The sequence below is a fragment of the Notechis scutatus genome, chromosome 2, assembly GCF_049901735.1.
Source record: "Notechis scutatus isolate UNSWTSFEM ecotype Mainland chromosome 2, rNotScu1.2, whole genome shotgun sequence".
Taxonomy (NCBI): domain Eukaryota; kingdom Metazoa; phylum Chordata; class Lepidosauria; order Squamata; family Elapidae; genus Notechis; species Notechis scutatus.
The window spans coordinates 239,640,513-239,660,497 of NC_142010.1; the positions used below are offsets into that span (position 1 = coordinate 239,640,513).

Here is a 19,985-nt window from a genome sequence, read left to right on the forward strand (position 1 = left end):
CCTTGGGAATGAACAGCATATAAATACAGTAATGCATATACATGATTTGGGAAACCTCCCGATTTGTTATATTTTCTCTTACCACACCCATATAAAGTCACATTTTAAATAAATGCTGTAAAAGGCAAAGTTTCCATACATTTCTAACCTGGAGGTTTTCCAAACAGGTCAAGAAATGAAAGTATATTTTTAGCATGAAGTATTTACTGGATTGTTCCAGAAGCAGCAGTGGACACAAGTTGTATTAATGCATATGGCCCTGCACTGGCCTTTGACAGCATCATTCAAGATCCCTTCTCTTCTCCTGTTGATGTTTCACAAGGGTTCCCCCTCCCCTTGTCAGGATTTTCTTAATGAGGCCTCTTCTAAATGCTGAAAGCAAGCAAAGCTAAGCCCATGCTGGGTGTCTGTCTCTCAGAGAAGATTGCATCTTTTATTTATCACCTCTTGGCTTTATTTTCACAGTGAATTCCAAGCTTAAATGTAATCAGCCAAGAAACCCTCGCTACATACACTACTGTCATTTCTCACCCCTTACAAGTGGAGTCAAGCGGGGAAGGGGGGGGGAGCTCTCAGCAAGACCAGCCAAACCAGAAGAGGCTCTGTTCTAGTGGTGGCACCACAAATGGAGAGGTACCTCCAACTTCTGCTAGAGAGATAGATACAGAAGTCTTGAGGAATGTTAATTAGAACTTAGCGGAGTGCCCAAAGCTAAACCATTTGCAGCAAAAGCAAAAAGGCAATATGGGGAGAATGTGGTCTGCCTTAAAGTTCAACAATTCCATTTTGACTCAGGCTGGCCTTAACCTTTTAGCTTGGATACAGATATAAATCCCATAGTAACACAGATGGCAATTTTAACTGAAATAGCCACATGTTTAAATACCAAGAAAACACAGATCTTAAAGTCTGAATGGTCTTTCTTTTCCAAAAATCACTTCTGCGTAGTGGATGGTTAGAAACTGGGGGAGAAGAAGCCCACAAAACTCATAGATTGCATTTACATTTCCAAGAGAGGAAGCTGAGCAAATCTGCACAGGGGGCAAATAAGAGTTGTGCAGCTTTAACATCTCCAGATTGCCTTCCCCATTGTCAGCTCCTTGCTATTTTGCAGACAGTGAAAAGCAATGAAAGAAGCTCTTTTGTTTGGCTTCCCCTTTTCATGGAGGAAAAAAAATCTCTCTAAAAAGGACACAAACATGAAAACGAAGGATGCTAGCTTCTTAAGGAGGGAATTTCCAAAAAGCCATCACAGATGTACTGACCAAATATAACTCTCTTGAAAAATCAACAAAAAGGGCTGAGCACCACAGCCAGCCTTGCCTCGCCCTGAGCAGGAAGTTTTAAAAAGGGAACCATCTATCCATTTTGCCCTTGGAGCAGAGGCAAACCTTCCAATCCAAACATAAGAGAAAGGGAAGTCACCCTACAGACCCTTAGCACCCCCTTAAATGGAAGAAGTAACCACTCCCCACCTTCATGTCCTTGAAGGACAGAAATAGGATGGAAATCCACCTCCAAAAGCTCCACTGAAAGAAAGCAGGAGTTAAAGAGAAAGAATGGAAAGAACAGCCCAAGCACTGGGGGTGGGGGAGTATTATTTCATGAAGGAATCAGCAGAATCTCGCCTGCTCTGCAGCAAGACAGAATGAGAGAAAAAGAAACCAACTACATCCTGGATCTATTTGGCAGCACTTGAAGCAGGCTTTTGCCTTCCTGCACAACAGTTTCTCCTTGGCAGCCCATTTTCCCCGCCCCTGCATCTCAGACAGACTTTCGTGGTTTCATCAGCAATCTGACAGCTTTATGACCCAATGACCTACCCTCACTGCCATCGATAACACACAAAAAAAACACCAAAACCAAAAACCTGGAGATGCAGGCTGGACACAAAAGCACTCTAGGACTCTGTGCCAAACCAAGGCTAGATGTTATTTCCTTCTCAACTGCTGCTGTCCTAGAAATGTCTTTGTTTAAAGGCTCACAGTCTCTCCTGGCAAATCCCAAAGACACTCTCCCTCCCTCTTTCCCTGCCAAGCTTCCCAGAGGATTCTCCTGCTGATTCATTGCCATTCATACTCCTTGATACTTGGGGGAGGAAAATGGAGAGAATAAAGAGAAAAATAAAAGTAACAGTTATGGGTCTTGTTACGGATTGTATATAGGAGAAACGATGGGAAATGTGAGGTGCTGGCACAAGCAAAAACAAGCTACCGGCATAGGATCAGAATGTTCTGGGCTCAGTAATGTCTTTTTAACAAATATACAATATATTGTTAAATACACAATATGTCATCCCAAGAACCATGAGGGCGGTTGCTTGATTGAGTGCAAAAAGACAAATTGGAATTACGTGGAGGAGCCTCAAGAGAGGAGATTTAAAGGAGGAGACGCTACCGGGAAGTGGGGGTGGGGGTAGGAAGCAGCCCGGCCAGTCTGTATTCTTAGGGAACTGACGAAGGGAATGAGAATAAAGAAAACTTAAAGAGGGGGAAAAAGGTCCACGGGGGCGTTTTGGGCGGCTGGAGCAAGAGGAGGGCGCCCGTCCGTACAGGTGAATGAGCCAAGAGAGTCCGCTTGAAGAATGCGGGCGGGAGGGGCAGACTCCGACGAGACCGTGACCCGAAGCTCCGGGGCGGGAAGCAAAGCGGGGCGTGGGGGGGAGAAACGATGGCATCACCCTCCCGCCGCCGCTTCCACCCACCGAAGCCCGAATGACTCACCGACTTGCAGGACGTTGTCGACGCAGCCGCCGTCGAGCAAAGCGATGCCCCTGCGGAAGGGCAGGCGGTTCTCGTCGGCAGCGGGGTCTGTCCCGCCGCTGCCGCCGCCGCCACCGCCGCCGGGCGAGGCGTTGTTGGTCCCGCCGCTTCCGCCGCTGTTGTTGGAGCCGGCGCTGGCGAGAGAGGCGCCGCCGGCGGCGGGACCCGTGGAAGCTACGGAGGCGGCCCCCCCGCCCGAGGAAGCGGCTGAAACGCTGCCGGCGGAGGAATCCTCGGCGGCGGCGCCGGTGTTGAAGGAAGAATACATGCAGATCTCTCTCTCGCTGCGGGGGAAGGACCAGTACACGATGCGGCGCTGCACGGGCTCCGGGATGCGCTCGAAGCGTTCCTCCACCCGCTGGAAGGGCCACTTCTCCGCTACCCGCCGCGCCGCGATGTCCAGCAGGGACTCTGGGCTCTGCGTCTTGCCCAGTGGCAGCACTCCAAAGGCGGCATAAGCCGCGGCGAGGGCAGAAGGGAAAGCGACGGCGGCGGAGGAAGCGGCAGCGGCGGCCGACGAAGGTCCCGCGACGCAAAGTGCCCCGCCGACCCCGAGGCCGACATCCACGCCGACGCTCACGCCACCCGCCCGCTGACCCGGCCTGCAGCCGGCACCATAGCCGGGTCTGCAGCAGAGGCGCTTGGCGGGGGTAGGGAGCTGTCCGCGCTCCGCCATGATCGCGCCGCTTCTAAGCCGACAGCGGAAGTGGTTTTACTCTATAACCGGCACCAGGAAAGCGGCGAGAGATTGCCGGAGCGGCAGGTTCCGCCCACCCGCGCCTTATACGGGCAAAAGGGGAGGTAGCCTTCCGCCTGGCCCACAAAAGGAGGGGAGGAGCAAGGGGCGGGCATATGCAAAACCGAGCGGCCACAAACATAAATAGAACGCGCCCTGCGGCCGTGTGCTCGCCGCGTCAGCCGTGACGGGCTGGCGGCGGCTGTGTTCAAACATGGTAGGGTGGAGATCGGAGCCGGAGGCCTGCCTTCGGCCCATCGCAAAAGGGGCGAGAGGGCGGGGTTCCGCGCGCGGCTCTCTGAAGCACGTACCGAGCGGGTAGGGAGGTAAAAGGAGACGCGCCAGGGGCGCGAGAGCGTTACGCGGCGCGACCACGCCCAAGACTACCTTCCTCTCGGGGGGAGAGAGGGAGGAAGGGGGGACAGCGCCTGCCGTGCGCTCTGCCCTTGGTGGGCGGAGGGGGCGGGGCTCGGGGGCGGGGACTTCCTCTTGTGGCACCGTTTACGGAAAGGAATGCGAAAGAGGCGGCCTTGGGCGGGCCCAGCGCGTTACTCCACCCCGCGGGATAATCTTCGCCTCTCCCAGGGCCCGCGGGAAAGTCGCGGACGGGAAGGCGGAACCCGCCCTGGGCGGAGGAGGAGGAGGGGAGGAACCCTCTCGTCCGCGCGCCGAGGAAATACGGTAGCGGCGCTGTCCGTTAGTCTGCGGCGCTGCGCCTGAGGGGAAACGGGAGGTCGAGCGAGGGACCAGCGGAGCCCTCGAAGGGAGGCTGCGGGCCTTTTTCCAGTCACTTTCCAGTTCGCGGCCACGGAAACTCGAACGACGATGTTCCTCCCAGGCGTGGCCGCTTAGGAGCCGGAGAAGCGCGTTTTTCGTTAGGTGGCTTTCGAGGGGTTTGCGAGAAGAGGTGGCGGTTTCTGGTGGTTCCGACGCTCTCGTGTTTGCCTTGTTCCCCCGACGGTTAGAAGCCACCCCTGGGGGGGGGGAAAGGGGGGAACCCCCGGGGAGGGTTTTAGGGAAGGGATGGGGCCACAGAGGTATCCGAGATTGGGCCTAGAAATCCTGAGGGAAAGCTGCTTCAGGAAGCCCGATTCGGTGGTGACATGGCGTTTCCAAAGAGGGTGGTAGGCGAGTTAGCCCAAAGAAAATTTGCCACGCACAAAGACTGGCGGATCTTCTGTGGATCAAGTTCATTTCACTTAGAGGATGGAAACTTCTGTGTGTGTGTGTGTGAGAGAGAGGTTATAATCTCGGTGAGTGGCAGCATCTGGATAGATGCTGGATAGTGTTTGAATAAGAGACCGTTGGGCATTTCGTGGCTCTTGGCTGGTATAGAAAAGAAGACGAGGAGAAAAATCACTTCTACAATACGTCCCAGGGCCATCCTGGCTCTGAAGTCAGGCTTCTCTTGAGGGTACTTTAACTTTTGTTAGGTTATGCAGTGAAGGAAAAGTGGTTGAAAACAAGGCAAAATGTTTACAAGTTCAGATGTGGAAAAAAGATAAAGTACGGTGGTGGTTTATTTTCCTCTGTCCTATACAATAAAATCATCAAAACACTGCACTGTATGGGTACACCAAAGACCAACAACTCCCTTATTGCAGGAGATTTATAGACTTAGTTTGTTTATGCCCCAGTACTAGTTCAGAAGGAGGAAAAATGAGGAAAGCTTGCTTAGAAAATGATCAAAGTCATTTTATTTAGTATACAATTAATTCTAATAATTGGATGTGTATTGTTTCTTCTTTTTGTATAGAGATTGACTCATTTGACTGACAAAGTATACTGACAGATGTTGATGTATACGTATTTGATGTACTTTATGGATCTTATAAGTTTCAGGCAAAGCTTAATCATTTAAGTGCTGGATAGATAGCAGTTTTTTTTCTAACATTATGCATACTCTCCCCGACTACATCATAGATAGATAGAGACTGCTGCTATTTTTTTAAAAAAAATTCTGCAGAGTTCTCCAACTTTGGGCTAGGATGGTCATTGAGCCACTTTTGCCTTTTCATTTTGCCTTCTTGTCAGATGCATTCTTTTTCTTTGATACAGGTAGTTCTTGACTTAAAATCAATTGTATAGTGACTGTTCAAAGTTATAACAGCACTCCAAAAAGTAACTTAAACCATCACAGAATCTCTGGATTGGAATTTCTTATCAGTGCAATAGAAATAACCAGGGTATTTCTTCTAACAAATCATTTATAAAGGCTGTTTATTCAATATTATGTTTCCATTTCCTCAAATGGCTTTTGTTTTCTCTCCAGTTAGCTGTTTAGATGACACAGGCTTAAAAAATAAAACTGAAATACTGTGTGCCTATTTTTTTTATCTTTTTCAGACATGATGAATAATGGTCCATTTCTGTTTCTGACAAATTATTTTAAGTTAAGAATTACATTAGGTATTCTGCTAAGCCTGTTAGCTTTTCATTTAGTTACTAGAATATATGTTACTGAAAAGATGTAACAAAGAGACATACTATTGATAACTGGGTTTGCATTATGCAAGAAATCCATTTGTACACTGAAAAAGCAGCACATATATATACAATACCAGACATAATGCTACACATATATATTCTTTACGTCAGTAAAGTTGGCTGATATAAAATATACCAAGTCATTGCCAATATATTTTATCTTCCTTCAAGCTTATAGACAGCATGGAGGCAGAAAATAATTTTAATGGAATACATACTTACTTCAAATATACCATTAGATTGAAAATCTACAGGTATGTTTGTCAATCATTTAAAAATGATTAGCCAACAAGCTCTGAAAGGTAAAACTGAACTCCTTTTTGCTTGAGCTTGAACAACCAAATAAACTTTCCAACATTTCCTAATGTTGGAAACAAGTAAATATGGATTAAAAATGTGAGACAAGTATGTAAGATTTGTTTTTGGGGTGAGTATGGTGATTTAGTACAATCAACTTAAGAAAATATTAGAAAGTACCTACAGCTCTTTAGTTATAAATGTACAGTAAGTCTTACATATATGTTTGTAATATGCCCCCAGGGAGAAATTATAGCAGCAGTAATATAGTTAATATAATTTTCCATATTATAGACTAATAAATAACTGAAAAGAGAACAGGCAAGAAACATGAGTAGAATGCTGTTTAACACTAGAGAACTATTATCAACAACTAGGTTGCTCAGTAAATAGTAATTTTGTATAAAGTTAAGTATAAATTGTCAGAAAATTATTAGTATTTAATTTCTGAAATTTTAAAAATAATTGGAGATTTAAATTGGCAAGAATAAATGATGCATGCTTTTCACCTACATTCTTCTTTGTTTTACAAGCAACATTGTGTTGTCTCTGCTAGTTGTACTTCTGTGAGATTATCTTCCCCTTTTGTTTATCTTCACTTGAATGCCATGAAGATGAATTACTTGATGTTAATGATTTATTTCAAAGCAAATATCAGTGTGTATCTGTTGAAAAGTATGTGTTTTAGTAGTTCATTACAGTTTCCTGTTTTTAAATTTAAGATACCTTTGATTAAAGTTAGAATTGTCTCAATAAAAAAAATACATCGTGGAATTCAAGAAAATAAACTGGATCAGATAAAGGGAACGAGAAAGTCCAATCCTCAACATTAAAGCTGTGCTAAGAACAATTATTTTATGTTTTTATAACCGCTTAAAGTAATATTACTGAACCTACAAGATTTCCAAACACATTTAGCAATGCTGACTAATACTGTGGTCATAACCCTCCATACTTTGGCCTCAGAGTAGCTAAACTCATTATGACTTCTTTTGCTATGAATCTGGTGCTTTATATTGTTAGCTCTAATATTATTAAAATATTAAAAGTACATATTTTTATGGAAAAATAAGTTGGGTTTCCTTATTAAGACTAACTGGACCTTATTTTATAATTAGCAAAACTATACTGATACGAATAGATCTGAAAATCTTGAGGACAACTACCCTTTCTTCATAAATGCATATTGTCTTAATTTTTAAAGTTCATTTTTGACATACATTAGAGCAGAAAAGCTATAAAAATCATTTCAGTGTTTACAATCCACTCATGACTTTTTCCTCCCTCAGTTAATTTTTTCTTTGGAGTTTTCTTTCTGTTTTTATATTTGAAACTGCATGTACATGGAAGGAAAATAGATTGAAGTGTGTTCCCTCCCAGATTCCTCTGCTCTTATATGACCTTCCTGAATGATTTATAGAATAATTGTAGAAAAGTGTACTAAGTTCTAACTAGGATTGGCTGGTGATTGTTAATATTAGTGAAACAAAAAGGAATGAAAGACAATTCTATAAGAATAGAAATATATTAGAATAGGTAGCTATATCTAGTTTGTTTCCCATCTTTTTAAATCTAATACCCCATGTTATTTACTATTCATTTTCCTGTCTTGCACAAAGGAAAGCAGGCATTTGATCAAAACTCCAAGCTTATACGAAAAGAAAAGCCACGTGGGTTAAAAAGAATATATTATTTAAATATTACATTCCAAATCCATGTTTAAATTGTTAAAATATAATTTTCTAAACGTATGGCAAAGGATTTTTTAAACACTCAAATCTATTTTTTATAAAATTGAAAGTGATCATCAATAGATGAAATAGATTCACATCTAGATCTGAGATGTGTGAATAAGACATATTTATAGGTATGCGTTGTAAAAGATTTGTACTTCTGTGATTTGAGTGTTCATATTTTCATAATCTATTGTTTGGTAGATAAAATAGTTCAATATAAAGGCTACTGTTTTGCAGAAATAGGTACAGTAATATTTTAGCAATTTTATTGCCTGCCAGTCTTTTAGAAATAGCAAAGTTTGTACATACTTCTTGGAGTATAAAAATTGGAAGGGAGACTGGAGATCATCTAATCTAATCCCATTGCCAATCCACTGCTACAGTATCTCCAGCAGACAACTACCCAATGCCTACAGTAAAGAAGGTACCAATTTCTTCCATTATATTCTTATTATTCAGAAACACTTTTATTTAAGATGTGCAGTCAAAATTTATATAGATCCATTTTGTCCTGTCTTCTGGAAGAACTCTAAACAATTTTGCCCTTTATCTGATAACCATTCAAGTATTTGAACACCATTATTACGTTTCTTCCCAGTCTTTGCTTCATGCTAAGCACACCCCACCATCCCAATATTGGTATGGGAATCTACGGTAGAAGCAAACATTTTAGGTGACACCTGTGTATCAAGCAGTTCTTGGGTAGCTATAGATTGTCAAAGGAGCCTTATTTCTACAAACAGATAACACTTAAATTGAGGTGATAATATAAGTTCACTTAACATATGGTTCAACTTAAATAAAAGTGGCCACCCTATGGTGAAAAACTTAATGCCACCATGCTAACAAACTGGATGAAATTAAAGCATTTAGTGTTTAAAGAAAACTATTGGATTAACCATCTGCTCTGATTAATTATTAGTGAACAATTTCAATTTAACATATATTTCTCAGGTAACAGTGGGATCCAGAGAGTCTCTTCTACACAATAGAATTGTTTATAAAAACAATGTAACTTGTTGCTGACAGTTGCCCAGTAGATTCAAGCTGGAATAACTAAATTATTTTTCAATCTAAAGAAATTGTGGTTTTAAAAAGTATTTTTAGTGAGTAAACAGTACTTGACTGAGGGTTTGAGTCTACATTTCATGCAATTCTTTGAAATGAAACCCAAGTTAACATAGAAATGGCTGTTCTGATAAATCCATTAAGGTCACATTTTTGTTCTTTATCTGAAGCATCTAGTAGCAGTTTTCATGCTGTTATAGCTATCCAGATCAGCTTTCTTTGGGAGGTGGTGGATGCAGAGAGAAGGAAAACTTGCCATTTTTACATCTTCATCCAGTATGAGAAGCACTCCACAGAGTATGTATTATAAGTAGTAGAGTATGTAGTATAAGCAGAAGTATAGATTCAAATGAGACAACTATAAGTTAAAATAGAATAATAGAGTAGAATAACTTTATTATCACTATAAAGTTATAGTGATAATAAAGTAGAATAACTTTATTATCACTTTGAATGTACACTAATTGGTATACATTAAAATGAAATGTCATTGCATACAGCTCTCAAAAAGTCACCACCTCCAATATACATTACATAAACATGACAAAATAAATAAATACAAAATTATGTATATATCTACATATATAATAAATAATATGACACAGAAAAAGATCTATCTATACAGATAGATCAGATCTATACAGTTATTACTCTCTTGTTTAAATAATTTTCTGGTAGTCATTCAGTTGATGAGAATTTTAGCCAAATTAAATATATATTTTAGAATGTACGCTTATGGCTGAGATCTTTTTCAAACAGTTCTTTTTAATTCCTTCAAAACTTGTAAAACACTCAAAGCAGCATAGGCAATCTAGTTAAAGAAACCACCAATTTCCAATTTGAAATATTTTAAAAACATTTCAAATGAAAAGTCAACTAAAATAGAAAATATAAAATCATTTTCCCATAATTAGTCTTGGTAGGAACCTAAATCTTAAGAACTGAAGGCAGCATGCACTAAATGCAAGACTATAGTGTGGAAGAGTCAATCTTGAATATTACCAGCATGAAAATGAAGGACAATTTCATATTCAAAATATATATTTGCAAAAGGTGGCATCCCCCAAAGAAATTGAAAATTCAAGGTAATCCTTTGTTAATCCTGTATTGATACAATAACATATTCTCTAGGTCATTCTACCATTTACATTCTACTTTAGCCTACAAGGACATCAGGTACTACCTACTTAACTGGAGTTATGGGTATGAGATAAAGCTTCAAATATGGAGCAATGCAAAGTTTGATATTTTGGGAGGGGAAGTTCTGGGGTTTGGGGAAATTGTCATAAGCTTTGAGGTCAATTTGAACATTTTTTTTGCTATTTTTCTACCTAAAAGTCATTCTTATTCAATATTACCCAGATTGATTTAAATGGGAATAAAGAACTGAAATTCCAAGGCTGTAGGCCAGAGTGCGTAAAAAAGAAAAGATTATTTTCCTAAAAGAAAATAATAACAAACTGCTTGTTATATTTTGTCAAGAATGTGCTAATTTATTAATTTGGAATCAAATTTAAAATTAACAATTTACAATAAGATTGCTGATTTTATTTTAGGCAATATAATTCAATACTTTTAGTCTACTGAAAAAAGAAACTAGGGGCTTCATAGAACATCAGATGAAATCAGTAATTATGAATAAAAAATAAACAGGTTCCTAATAAATTGCACAATTTGTTACAGCAATAACTTTTGGGGGGCAGGACATGACACTATAATGTTTTCATGAGGGTTATTTTAGAAATGAGTAGAAATGGCATATATTTCATTTATATATCTTATTTGGGAGAAAGCAGTTCTTGAATTTTCAGACTGTTGGATGGCTAAAATTCCAGTTCCCTTATATTCTTTTTTCAATGAAACATAATTCTTCATCCTAGTTATATACTACAGGTACTGAACAATCTAATTTAACTCTACATGGTCCACGGTGAGAAAAATATCCTAATTCTTGTATAATCTGATTTTCACTAGCTTTTCATTTCATTAATCAACTGACAAAGTAGCTTCAAGATTCTTGTACTTTTATTTTTTCCCATGCCTACCTTTGTTTTATGTAATTGGAAAGTATATTTTATGGAATCCCTCAAATTATACAAATTACAGTGATATGAGATATAATACTATATTGGATATGGAATGTTCATATCCGAGCTCTACTTTAAAAGGTTTTGTAGTATTAAATGATACAGAGATTACAAAAATCATTAAAACAATTTATTTGTAGCTTTAATATCTCAAATTGCTAATCATACAAACGAGTGTTGAAATATGTACTAGGCTCCTCCAAAGATGATTGGAGTTCAGATGAATGATCTGTCCCGTATAAGGTCAGAGCTTATAAGGGACTCAAATCTGCAAATTTAAGTTGATTATTGCAAGTATATTGGTAGATTATATTAATATCAATGGTAGGGTAAACCAGGAAATTTAATACAGTAGCATTGATTTGCATCTTGCAAATCAAATTTAATGTTTCTAATATATTGACCTGATGTATTAATATTTTTTTTTCAAAATAGATATTTAGAATTTAACACAACTATTATACAATGTAAGAATTATATAAGAAAATATGCATGAAGCAATTATGAAGATGAAGCAGATGGTTTGTTGGTTTTAATCTTTGGCCTTTTTCTTATTTGAGAAAAGAAAGTTTTTATAAGAGGGACAGTAAAAGTGCTATCTCCTGAACAATGCTCTGAATATACATAAGATGGAATACTAAAATTCATTAAGAAGCTTCCTTAGTAAATGAACACTTGTTTAAATATTTTTATGTTAAGTTTAGAAAGATTTTAATAAACTCTCCATTATGTGAAGATATCTGAGATGAAGCACATTCCTTCCATTCGGAAAATGATGAAATATGTATCACTTGTATTGTTTTTAGAAAAGCTCTGTGTGTGTGTGTGTGTGTGTGTGTGTGTGTGTATGCATGCACACACACATATACATCCATATATGACACGGAAAAGTAAAGAAATAGCAAAGTGATAGATCTCTGGTCTCCATCATTTTACTATCAATTTATCTCTGAACATTCATTTAAATTATAATCTTTGGAATTTGTCATTTGTCATTTCCTGTTAATTTGAAGAAAATGAGTCTGACTTAAATCTGTTACAGAACAGAAAGGGAAATCTAAAGTAAAGTAAATCTAAAATAAAGTAATAAAGATTGTAGAATGCATTTATATTCACATGCTTGCACGCAGAAAAGCACACAAATTGATTTCCTTTATTAACAAAAAATGCACTAAACATGTATGGCAGTTCTATTCAAATCAAGCCACAGACCCATTGGATCTTAAAAACAATTGACACACAGCACATATGAAAAAAGCACATCCTGAAAGCAAAGGTAATAAAATAAATTTTTATTATTCATTAGTTCTTTTTGACTAGGCAATGAGGTATTTGATTGGGAAGGAACAAAAACCATTGGCCAGGCTAACACCTCCCACACACGTAAATTTATTGAAGCCTGGTATTCTACTAAAAGAGCAATTAACAAGCATGTTGATCTAGATCCAGCATATGAATATGTAAGAAACCAGGCCATTTGAACAACCAATCAATAAGAGAACCAATCAGCTGCTCAGAATTTAAATATAACTCCAAACAAATAACCAGCTAACTGACCACACTGGCACACAAGACATTTATAAACTAAGGAGAATAAAACAAGAAAATCCTGCTGCTGATGTTACCTAGCCTGGGAACAAAACATTCAGAAACTAATCTGTGCAGAAATTAACTTGAGAATAGGTAAAGATTGTGCTAAATAAGCAAAAATAATAGTTTGCTATATTCTTTGCCTGCTCCTTTCTTTTTCTCGAACAAATTCCTCATTGATCCTTTCCAATAATTGTTCCATGTTTAGCAGAACCATTGTGCTGGTTTTTATAATTTTCTCCACTAGTTTTTCTTCTTTAAATTTCCTTTGTATTTTCTGCAAAACCTCCAGTTGCCTTTATGCCATCCTTGTGCATTCATGAGATGACTTAGCAACAACGGTAATGGCAATGGTAGCCTGAACGTTGGAAATTAAGGGAATAATGACAAAGTGTTTTATTTAAAAGAAGAAAGGCAAACATAAACTGAAAGTGAAATATATTTTCTTTGCATAATTTGTGAAGTATAATAATGTGATGAGAATATACTTAAATGCTTGTTTTCTGCCTGTTCACCAGAAAGGCACCATCTGCTGTATAACACCTGGTTTATTGAAAAACGCTGAATGCAGTTCCAGTTTGGATCAAAAGGTTTACGTAGAAAGTCTAAGGAGTCCATAAAGTTTTTGTTACTGATGGACAGTGTAGTGCACAAGTTCCGCTGTATTATTTAATGGCAAGCATTAGTATTAAACGCCTTCTTCCCGGTCATTGATTAGATGCATTACATCACAGATTAATACAAAGTAAAAACCTAAGAGTATTTATTATAATATTAATAATAAAATGACTATGTCTTCTGCAAGAGACTACCCACTTAGAAAGTCTAGGAAGTTCGTTTTGCCTCTAGGAAAGCTGAACTGCCTTGTTAACAAGTAAAATAGCATTTTTAGTCACAGTGCTTTACTACACTGTTACACGAGTGAATTCAAGTATGAATGTTTTGTCCTGAAGCTCTGGATTTTAGACACGGAGTCATTAAGCTAAATTGAATGGACCTGAAGATTCTTCCTTCAACTTTTTCTCTAAATCAGTCTCCCTGGAAAACATGGGCATTATATATAAATTGTGTGTATGTGTGTTTGTGTGCGTATATATGAATGTACATAAATAATCTGCAGTAATTGCTAGAATGTATCATCCAAGGCAGCCCAGGTAACTTCCATTCAAATTATCTCTTAATACTGTACCCTACCCCTCCAATCAATCAAGATCAGTTTGTGTTCAATAAACCTTTTATTCCATTGCAAAAAGGTTAATGGTCAATTTATGGTACAGTTGCTAGAAGTTGCATATGAGAACTCATGAAATTGTGGAATCTGAGCACGGATTGGTGAAGAAGATTTTCTAACTACCATGGTGGATTTATTTAAGGAAATACCTTCAGAAAGGTAAAACCTCCCAGGAGAAGAGCCACAATGCATATACTTTGTGCATGCGTGCCTGAGAACAAAGGCAGAAGGAAGTGACATGAAATTAACAATATCTTAGACAAAGAGCAAGCGGAGTGACAAAGAGAAGACAGTAAATTCTTAACTATTTACACCCACTGCCCCCTTGTGGTCAGTAGATTATGTCACGCTGAAGTATCAGTGTCATTGAAATCACACTTCAAACAATAGCAGATGTTTAGGTGCACCAGTGCAAGGGAGGGCAGCTTTTTTCCAAGAGAACTATGAAATACTTGAGTCAGTAGCAGGGCCACAGATTTGTTTTCCCTATCTGCCACACTCCAGAACACCCTGAGGAAGAATATGATGCAATAGCTTCTGGAATTGACTTGCTTACCCAATAGTTGACTCTCCAAATAATCAAACTCTAGACAAGGCAGATTGACTATACACTGCTGCTTCTCAGCTGATTGATACAAGCTACACTGCAGGCATTGCTATTCCTATCAAAAGTTGCAAAATACTGCAATCAGGTATGGCTTTGTGCCATCTCACTGTGAGGGTGTTCAATTCTATTACTGGAAAGTTATCATTTTTAGCTACATTTTTAGCTATTATTTCCCACCTTCATACAAATGATCATCCATGTAACTTATTGCTGAGTCACATGGTCTTCAAATTCAAGCTTCACAAATGGACTCAAACTATTAATCTCCCTAAATATGGGAGTCCCATTATCCCCCACCTCCCTGATTGAGATTGGAAATGTAAGGGAGGTTCTGTATGAAGTCTTATTTTGAGCTCTCTTGTACTGGATGTGTTCAAGGAGAGACCAAACATCTTTTAGCTATGTCTTCATTTGGGCTTCTATAATGATCCAGGGATTAAACCTGGTGGCCTAAATGCCTCCCTTAAATTCTGCCTGAAAGCACCATGCTGAGTGAGGGAGCTTCATGCTAGCTCAGCCTCAGTTGTTTATCTTTTTCCAAAAAGTTGTGTTTATTGTCTGAACTGCTTTGATGCTTGTTCTCTTTGTCACTATGGCAAAACCTGGTAGTTCTTTTTGCAAGCTCAGGAAGAGGAGGAATAAAGGAAAAAGGGTAACACGGGGCTGATTTTTTTTGTCCCACTACAAGTAGTGGACGTATGGATGTGCAAAACAGAAGCTCTTCTATTTCAGCCTTAGTTGTTTAATCATTAAAAACAAATTATTTCCTATTTCTTTCTCTCTAAAAGAATACATTGGAAAGATGGCATTTAAAGAAAGAAAAGAGTAAGAGTCTGAAAACCTTTTTGCTCCTTATCTGGCCAATGAATCTACCCTCTTGACTGAAAGGAGATTCTATGGCATATCTGGAGACTTCCATTCTGGATTCTAAACATTTTGTGATAAACCTGTAAATCAAATGAAACTGTTATTACAGTCCAAGGTGCTTTCCATACACTCCTTACTATATTAGATTCTAGCATCACTAAACATTGGAAAATGCCAACAGGAAACATGATTTTTATCTGCAAGAGTTTCTATAGGGAATTGGCATTTCAGCTAAAGTGAGAGTAGAGACATATGCAATCTGGTTTCTCAATGGCATTGCTACTGGTGAAGCCTCTGGCTCTTTTTTATAGGAAACATTAACACAAAAGTTATACTGTAGTAGTAGCAGCAGCAGCAGCAACAGCAGTAATAGCAGATTTCTGACATTTCCCATGTACGATGAATAGAGATCCATGCAGATATGCTGTATTTGGATTTATATACTTACACAATGAAGTAGAACTGCAAGAACCTCTAAAAGCTTGGAACTGGCATCCATAATTATTTTTTGCATATTGCTGATTGTGCGATATCGAATGCTTTTATTTTGAATTCAAATATAAAACTATCAATTGTGAGTGTTATATTTGCATGATCAGAACATGGCAAATGGTGAAGATGCTATCAACAAAAAAAAGTTCTTCAGAGAATTATGATTGTGTTTTACTTGAAATAGAATTGCAAGAATTGTGTATCTCATTACTATACTTTTCCTTGGTAGCAATCCTGTGCTAGTTAAACATTCATTTTAAAGCTGTTTAAATCTTATGCAACTTGCCTGTAGGACTTGAGCTGTATACTAGTGCCATTTCCCAACATTAATAAATACCAGACATGCATCATTTTTGATGCATTCCCACACTAATTATACAATATGCTTATATCATATTTGGCTTAGACAGGCAAAAAAAATGGTTGGGAAACAAAGGTACAGTATGTATGATCTTCACAACATGTGTATCCAAGAGATAATTACTTATTTGGATTGTGATGGGAATGAATGCAGTCAGCTCACCGAGAATGCCTTTTACTCACCTATAATTTATATTTTGTATACCTGTTACCACCCTAGAACTATGTTTTCTCTACACGGTTCTGAGAGAAAGCTGGACAGACATGAGTCTTGTTGCAGCTAGAAACAAGAGGACCCAGAGGCTTCTATCTGGTTGTTGTGTACTTTATAGTTTTTCCTCCTGCCTGTCCTGCAGTGTAACATAAACAAAGGAGTTGCTCTTCAGCAACTGAGCAGAACTTGGAAACTCTACATTCCAAATACTGTGTTTGCAACCAAACTCTGAGTCTTCAAAATACTTTTGGCAGCTATTCAGTCTCTCCATTTCCTTGAACTCAACACTTCTTTATTTAGCTGTTTCTTGGCAATGTGGTACTTAGGGATAGGTCAGTCAGAATAATATTCTGGAATGAAACTCATCTTCCAAGTATCTGTGATAAACTAGCAACTTACTGTAGTTTCTTTGTATTCCCTCTACTACTACTATTCTGAAATGATGTAAATATACCTCATTTTTTTTTAATCTAAAAAAATATATAACATACTTTTTCCAGTTATTTTGTCCTCCATGTTGTCTGTGTTTCATTATAGCACAAAGCATAAAACTATTCAATCTTTGCCTCATTATTCTTTAATGTCCTCTTGAATCATAATTGGGAAAGTTCTAATATCTTACATTTAATTTCCCTGTTTATGTTATTGATTTTTGGAATAGTAGCCTGTTCAATATTAGGGAAGTGATAACCAAGATTTTCTCTTCCATAAAATACTTTTTATGTTTCACTCTACTTTTTTAAAAAAAGAAAGAAAGCATGGTTAATATAACAACTCTGAAAAATGCATTTGGGATTCATGATAAGTATATGTATAAAATCAAGTTTATCTCAGAACTTAATAACTTTTACAGTCTTCTCTCTTCTTGGGTTTACTACAGTTTGTTCTTCATTCAATGTAACAAACTGAGAATAAATCAGTTTTGTTAGAACAAATGAAATTCAAGCCATGGGTAAGACTACTTGACTTCATGAATTCCTACAACAGTATTATATTTATCTCCAATGTATTGTAGACAAGGATAAACTTGAAGCTCACTCTGTTCATTTTACTTTTACTTCTTTCTTTCTATCCAAAGTAGTCTGGAGGGAAGTGTATAATTACCCACTTTATTTTTTTTTCTTTGTTCTCCAGTACTTAAGATTATGTTCTGAGCAAATTTGATTTTATAAACAATTTTCTGAACTGCATAAATGCAGTACTGTGAAGGTAATTAGTAGTGATTCCTCTTGGGCAAAATTTCTGTATATAAGTTCATACTGTAGCTCTGGAGTGCAATCACAAAATGAAGTGTCAAGGAAGGAAAAAAAAAATCAAATGAAATGAGAAACTAGTGGGGGAAGTTGCTGGGGCCATGAGAGGGCATTTTACCAAATACCCCTAATATTATTGAAAAATACAAAACTGTAGTGATATAATCAACCTACAGTGTATTGTTAACCCCAAGCAATGCACATATAGTAATTTTACAGCACATTTATTTAAAGCAAGACTTACCAGTGTGTTATTTGTACTATTTCATTCTCCAGGCTGTCATTTATCTGAAGTTGTGATACAAACATCATTTCTGGTGGCAATGTTACCTTCTTATCAAGATACGCCAATTATTTTTGTAGCTATGTTAATATATTACTAAAACAATTTTAAACATATTATAAACACTAAGGGGTTTTTTTTCTCTAGTTTTTGCTTATTTTTCTTACAGGCATTTTTAAAGCCTTTATCACAGCTTGCAAGACTCCTAAAACTTGCTGTTCCAGTTTTCTTTAATTTTGCTATCATACTCCACATTCAACTCAATTACTGTCTACAAAGGGTGGATGCCATTCAGACTGTGTTATGGGCAAAACGTTTGCTTTCATTTCAAATAAGTCATTTCAGTTAATTTCTAAGGGGATTCATCTGTGATGCAAACATGCATTGGTGAGCCAGATTGCCTCTTAGCTTGGCAGGTGAACTGAAAGCAAAGTAAATCAAATGTTACTGTAATTAATAAATAATGCAGACTTTAAAAAATAATCCTATTCAAATCCTGACAAACTGAACCTAGAACCAGATTATATTGTTCTCTAAAAAATATTGGTCTAGCACTTTTTCAAAAGAGCACTAAACCCATATATAAGTTGGAGAAAAGCAACAGCATAAGCAACTTAAAAGTGATGTACAAAGCATATTTGTGGGATTTTTAGAGAGAGATGAGGATGAGTGCTTTTATGCAACATGATTACATATGGTACCATTCACGGTATCTTTGTGATTCATATCATTTTGGCTGCTTTACCTTGTGCAAGCAGAAATTCATAAAATCCTAAGATTATAGAATGTAAGGTTGAAAGGGGCTTTAAAGATCATCTAGTACAAGTCCCTATTAAGTGCAGGAATCAATCATTATGGCATCTATGACAAATGACTATCCAGCCTCTGTTTAAGTACTTTCCAAGACCATCTGCTCTACTGTTGAACAGCTCTTCCTGTAAGGAATTTTTTTTCTGATGCTCAACTAAAATCAGCTTTCTTGAACTTTAAATCTATTGTTTCTTGTCCTTTTTCCTCTTCTGTCTTATAGATGATAGTTCTTCACATATTTGAATATTTGACCGCTATCACCCAAGCCAATACAATTCATTTGCACTATTTGTTTGAGTGCCATCAAGTTAGTGTCGATCCTTAGAGGCATCTTTTTCCATGTCAAACTGTCCCCAATCTTCAGGTCTTCCAGCTGTGCCTCCGTCACCACTTGAATTAAGACCACCTTACCTTGTGGCTCATCCTTTTTCCTTCCACCTTTCTCACCAGTATAGATTTCTCCAGAGAGCTAGGTCATCACGTAATGTGTCCAAATTATGATAATTTGAATGTGTTCATTCCTGCCTTGAGTGAGAAATTTCAGTTGGTTTGTTGTCCATCTATGGCATCCTCAGGAGTCTTCTCCAGCAGTCAACTTCAAAAGTACCCATACTCTTTCTATTCTGCTTCTTCCAAGTCCAATTTTCACTTCTATAGACAGTGATAGTGAACGTCAATGCCTACACCATTTTGATCTTTGTAGGTTTGGACATATCACAGCATTTGAATCTCTTTTCCAAGGTTTTCACAATTACTCTACCAAGTGACATATTTTTTGACTATTGTTTCCTTTATTATTGATAGTTGATTCTAAAAAACAGAACCTGTCTATCACTTCAGTATTTTCATTTCAATTCTAAGGTTGGTGGCTGTATTATGATTTTGATCTTTATATTTTACCTTAGTGCCAAGTTTTCACTTTGCTTCCATTCCTAGACTTGTAGATTATTTTCAGCTATATCTTTCTCCCTCCAATTTTTAAATTATAGTAATAGCACTTATATACCACTTTCTAGTGTTTTACAGCCCTCTCTATGCAGTTTTACAGAGTCAGCATATTGCCCCCAACAATCAGGGTCCCCATTTTACCCACCTGGGAAGGATG

General features: G+C 38.1%; 2 protein-coding genes across 2 annotated transcripts in view; one reads left to right on the plus strand and one right to left on the minus strand.

Annotated features, from left to right (window-relative positions):
* ZSWIM6 (zinc finger SWIM-type containing 6) overlaps positions 1-3,447 on the minus strand; it is a 100,553-nt gene extending 97,106 nt beyond the window's left edge. The window contains exon 1 of the mRNA XM_026670523.2: positions 2,724-3,447. Within this exon, the coding sequence (XP_026526308.2) occupies positions 2,724-3,438 (715 nt within the window). The 5' untranslated portion in view covers positions 3,439-3,447. The remainder of the gene's footprint in view (positions 1-2,723) is intronic.
* Positions 3,448-3,666: 219 nt separating this feature from the next.
* The window catches only part of SMIM15 (small integral membrane protein 15), a 53,892-nt gene continuing 37,573 nt past the window's right edge, over positions 3,667-19,985 (plus strand). The window contains exon 1 of the transcript XR_015748224.1: positions 3,667-3,816. The gene's annotated coding sequence lies outside the window, so the exon portion shown is untranslated. The remainder of the gene's footprint in view (positions 3,817-19,985) is intronic.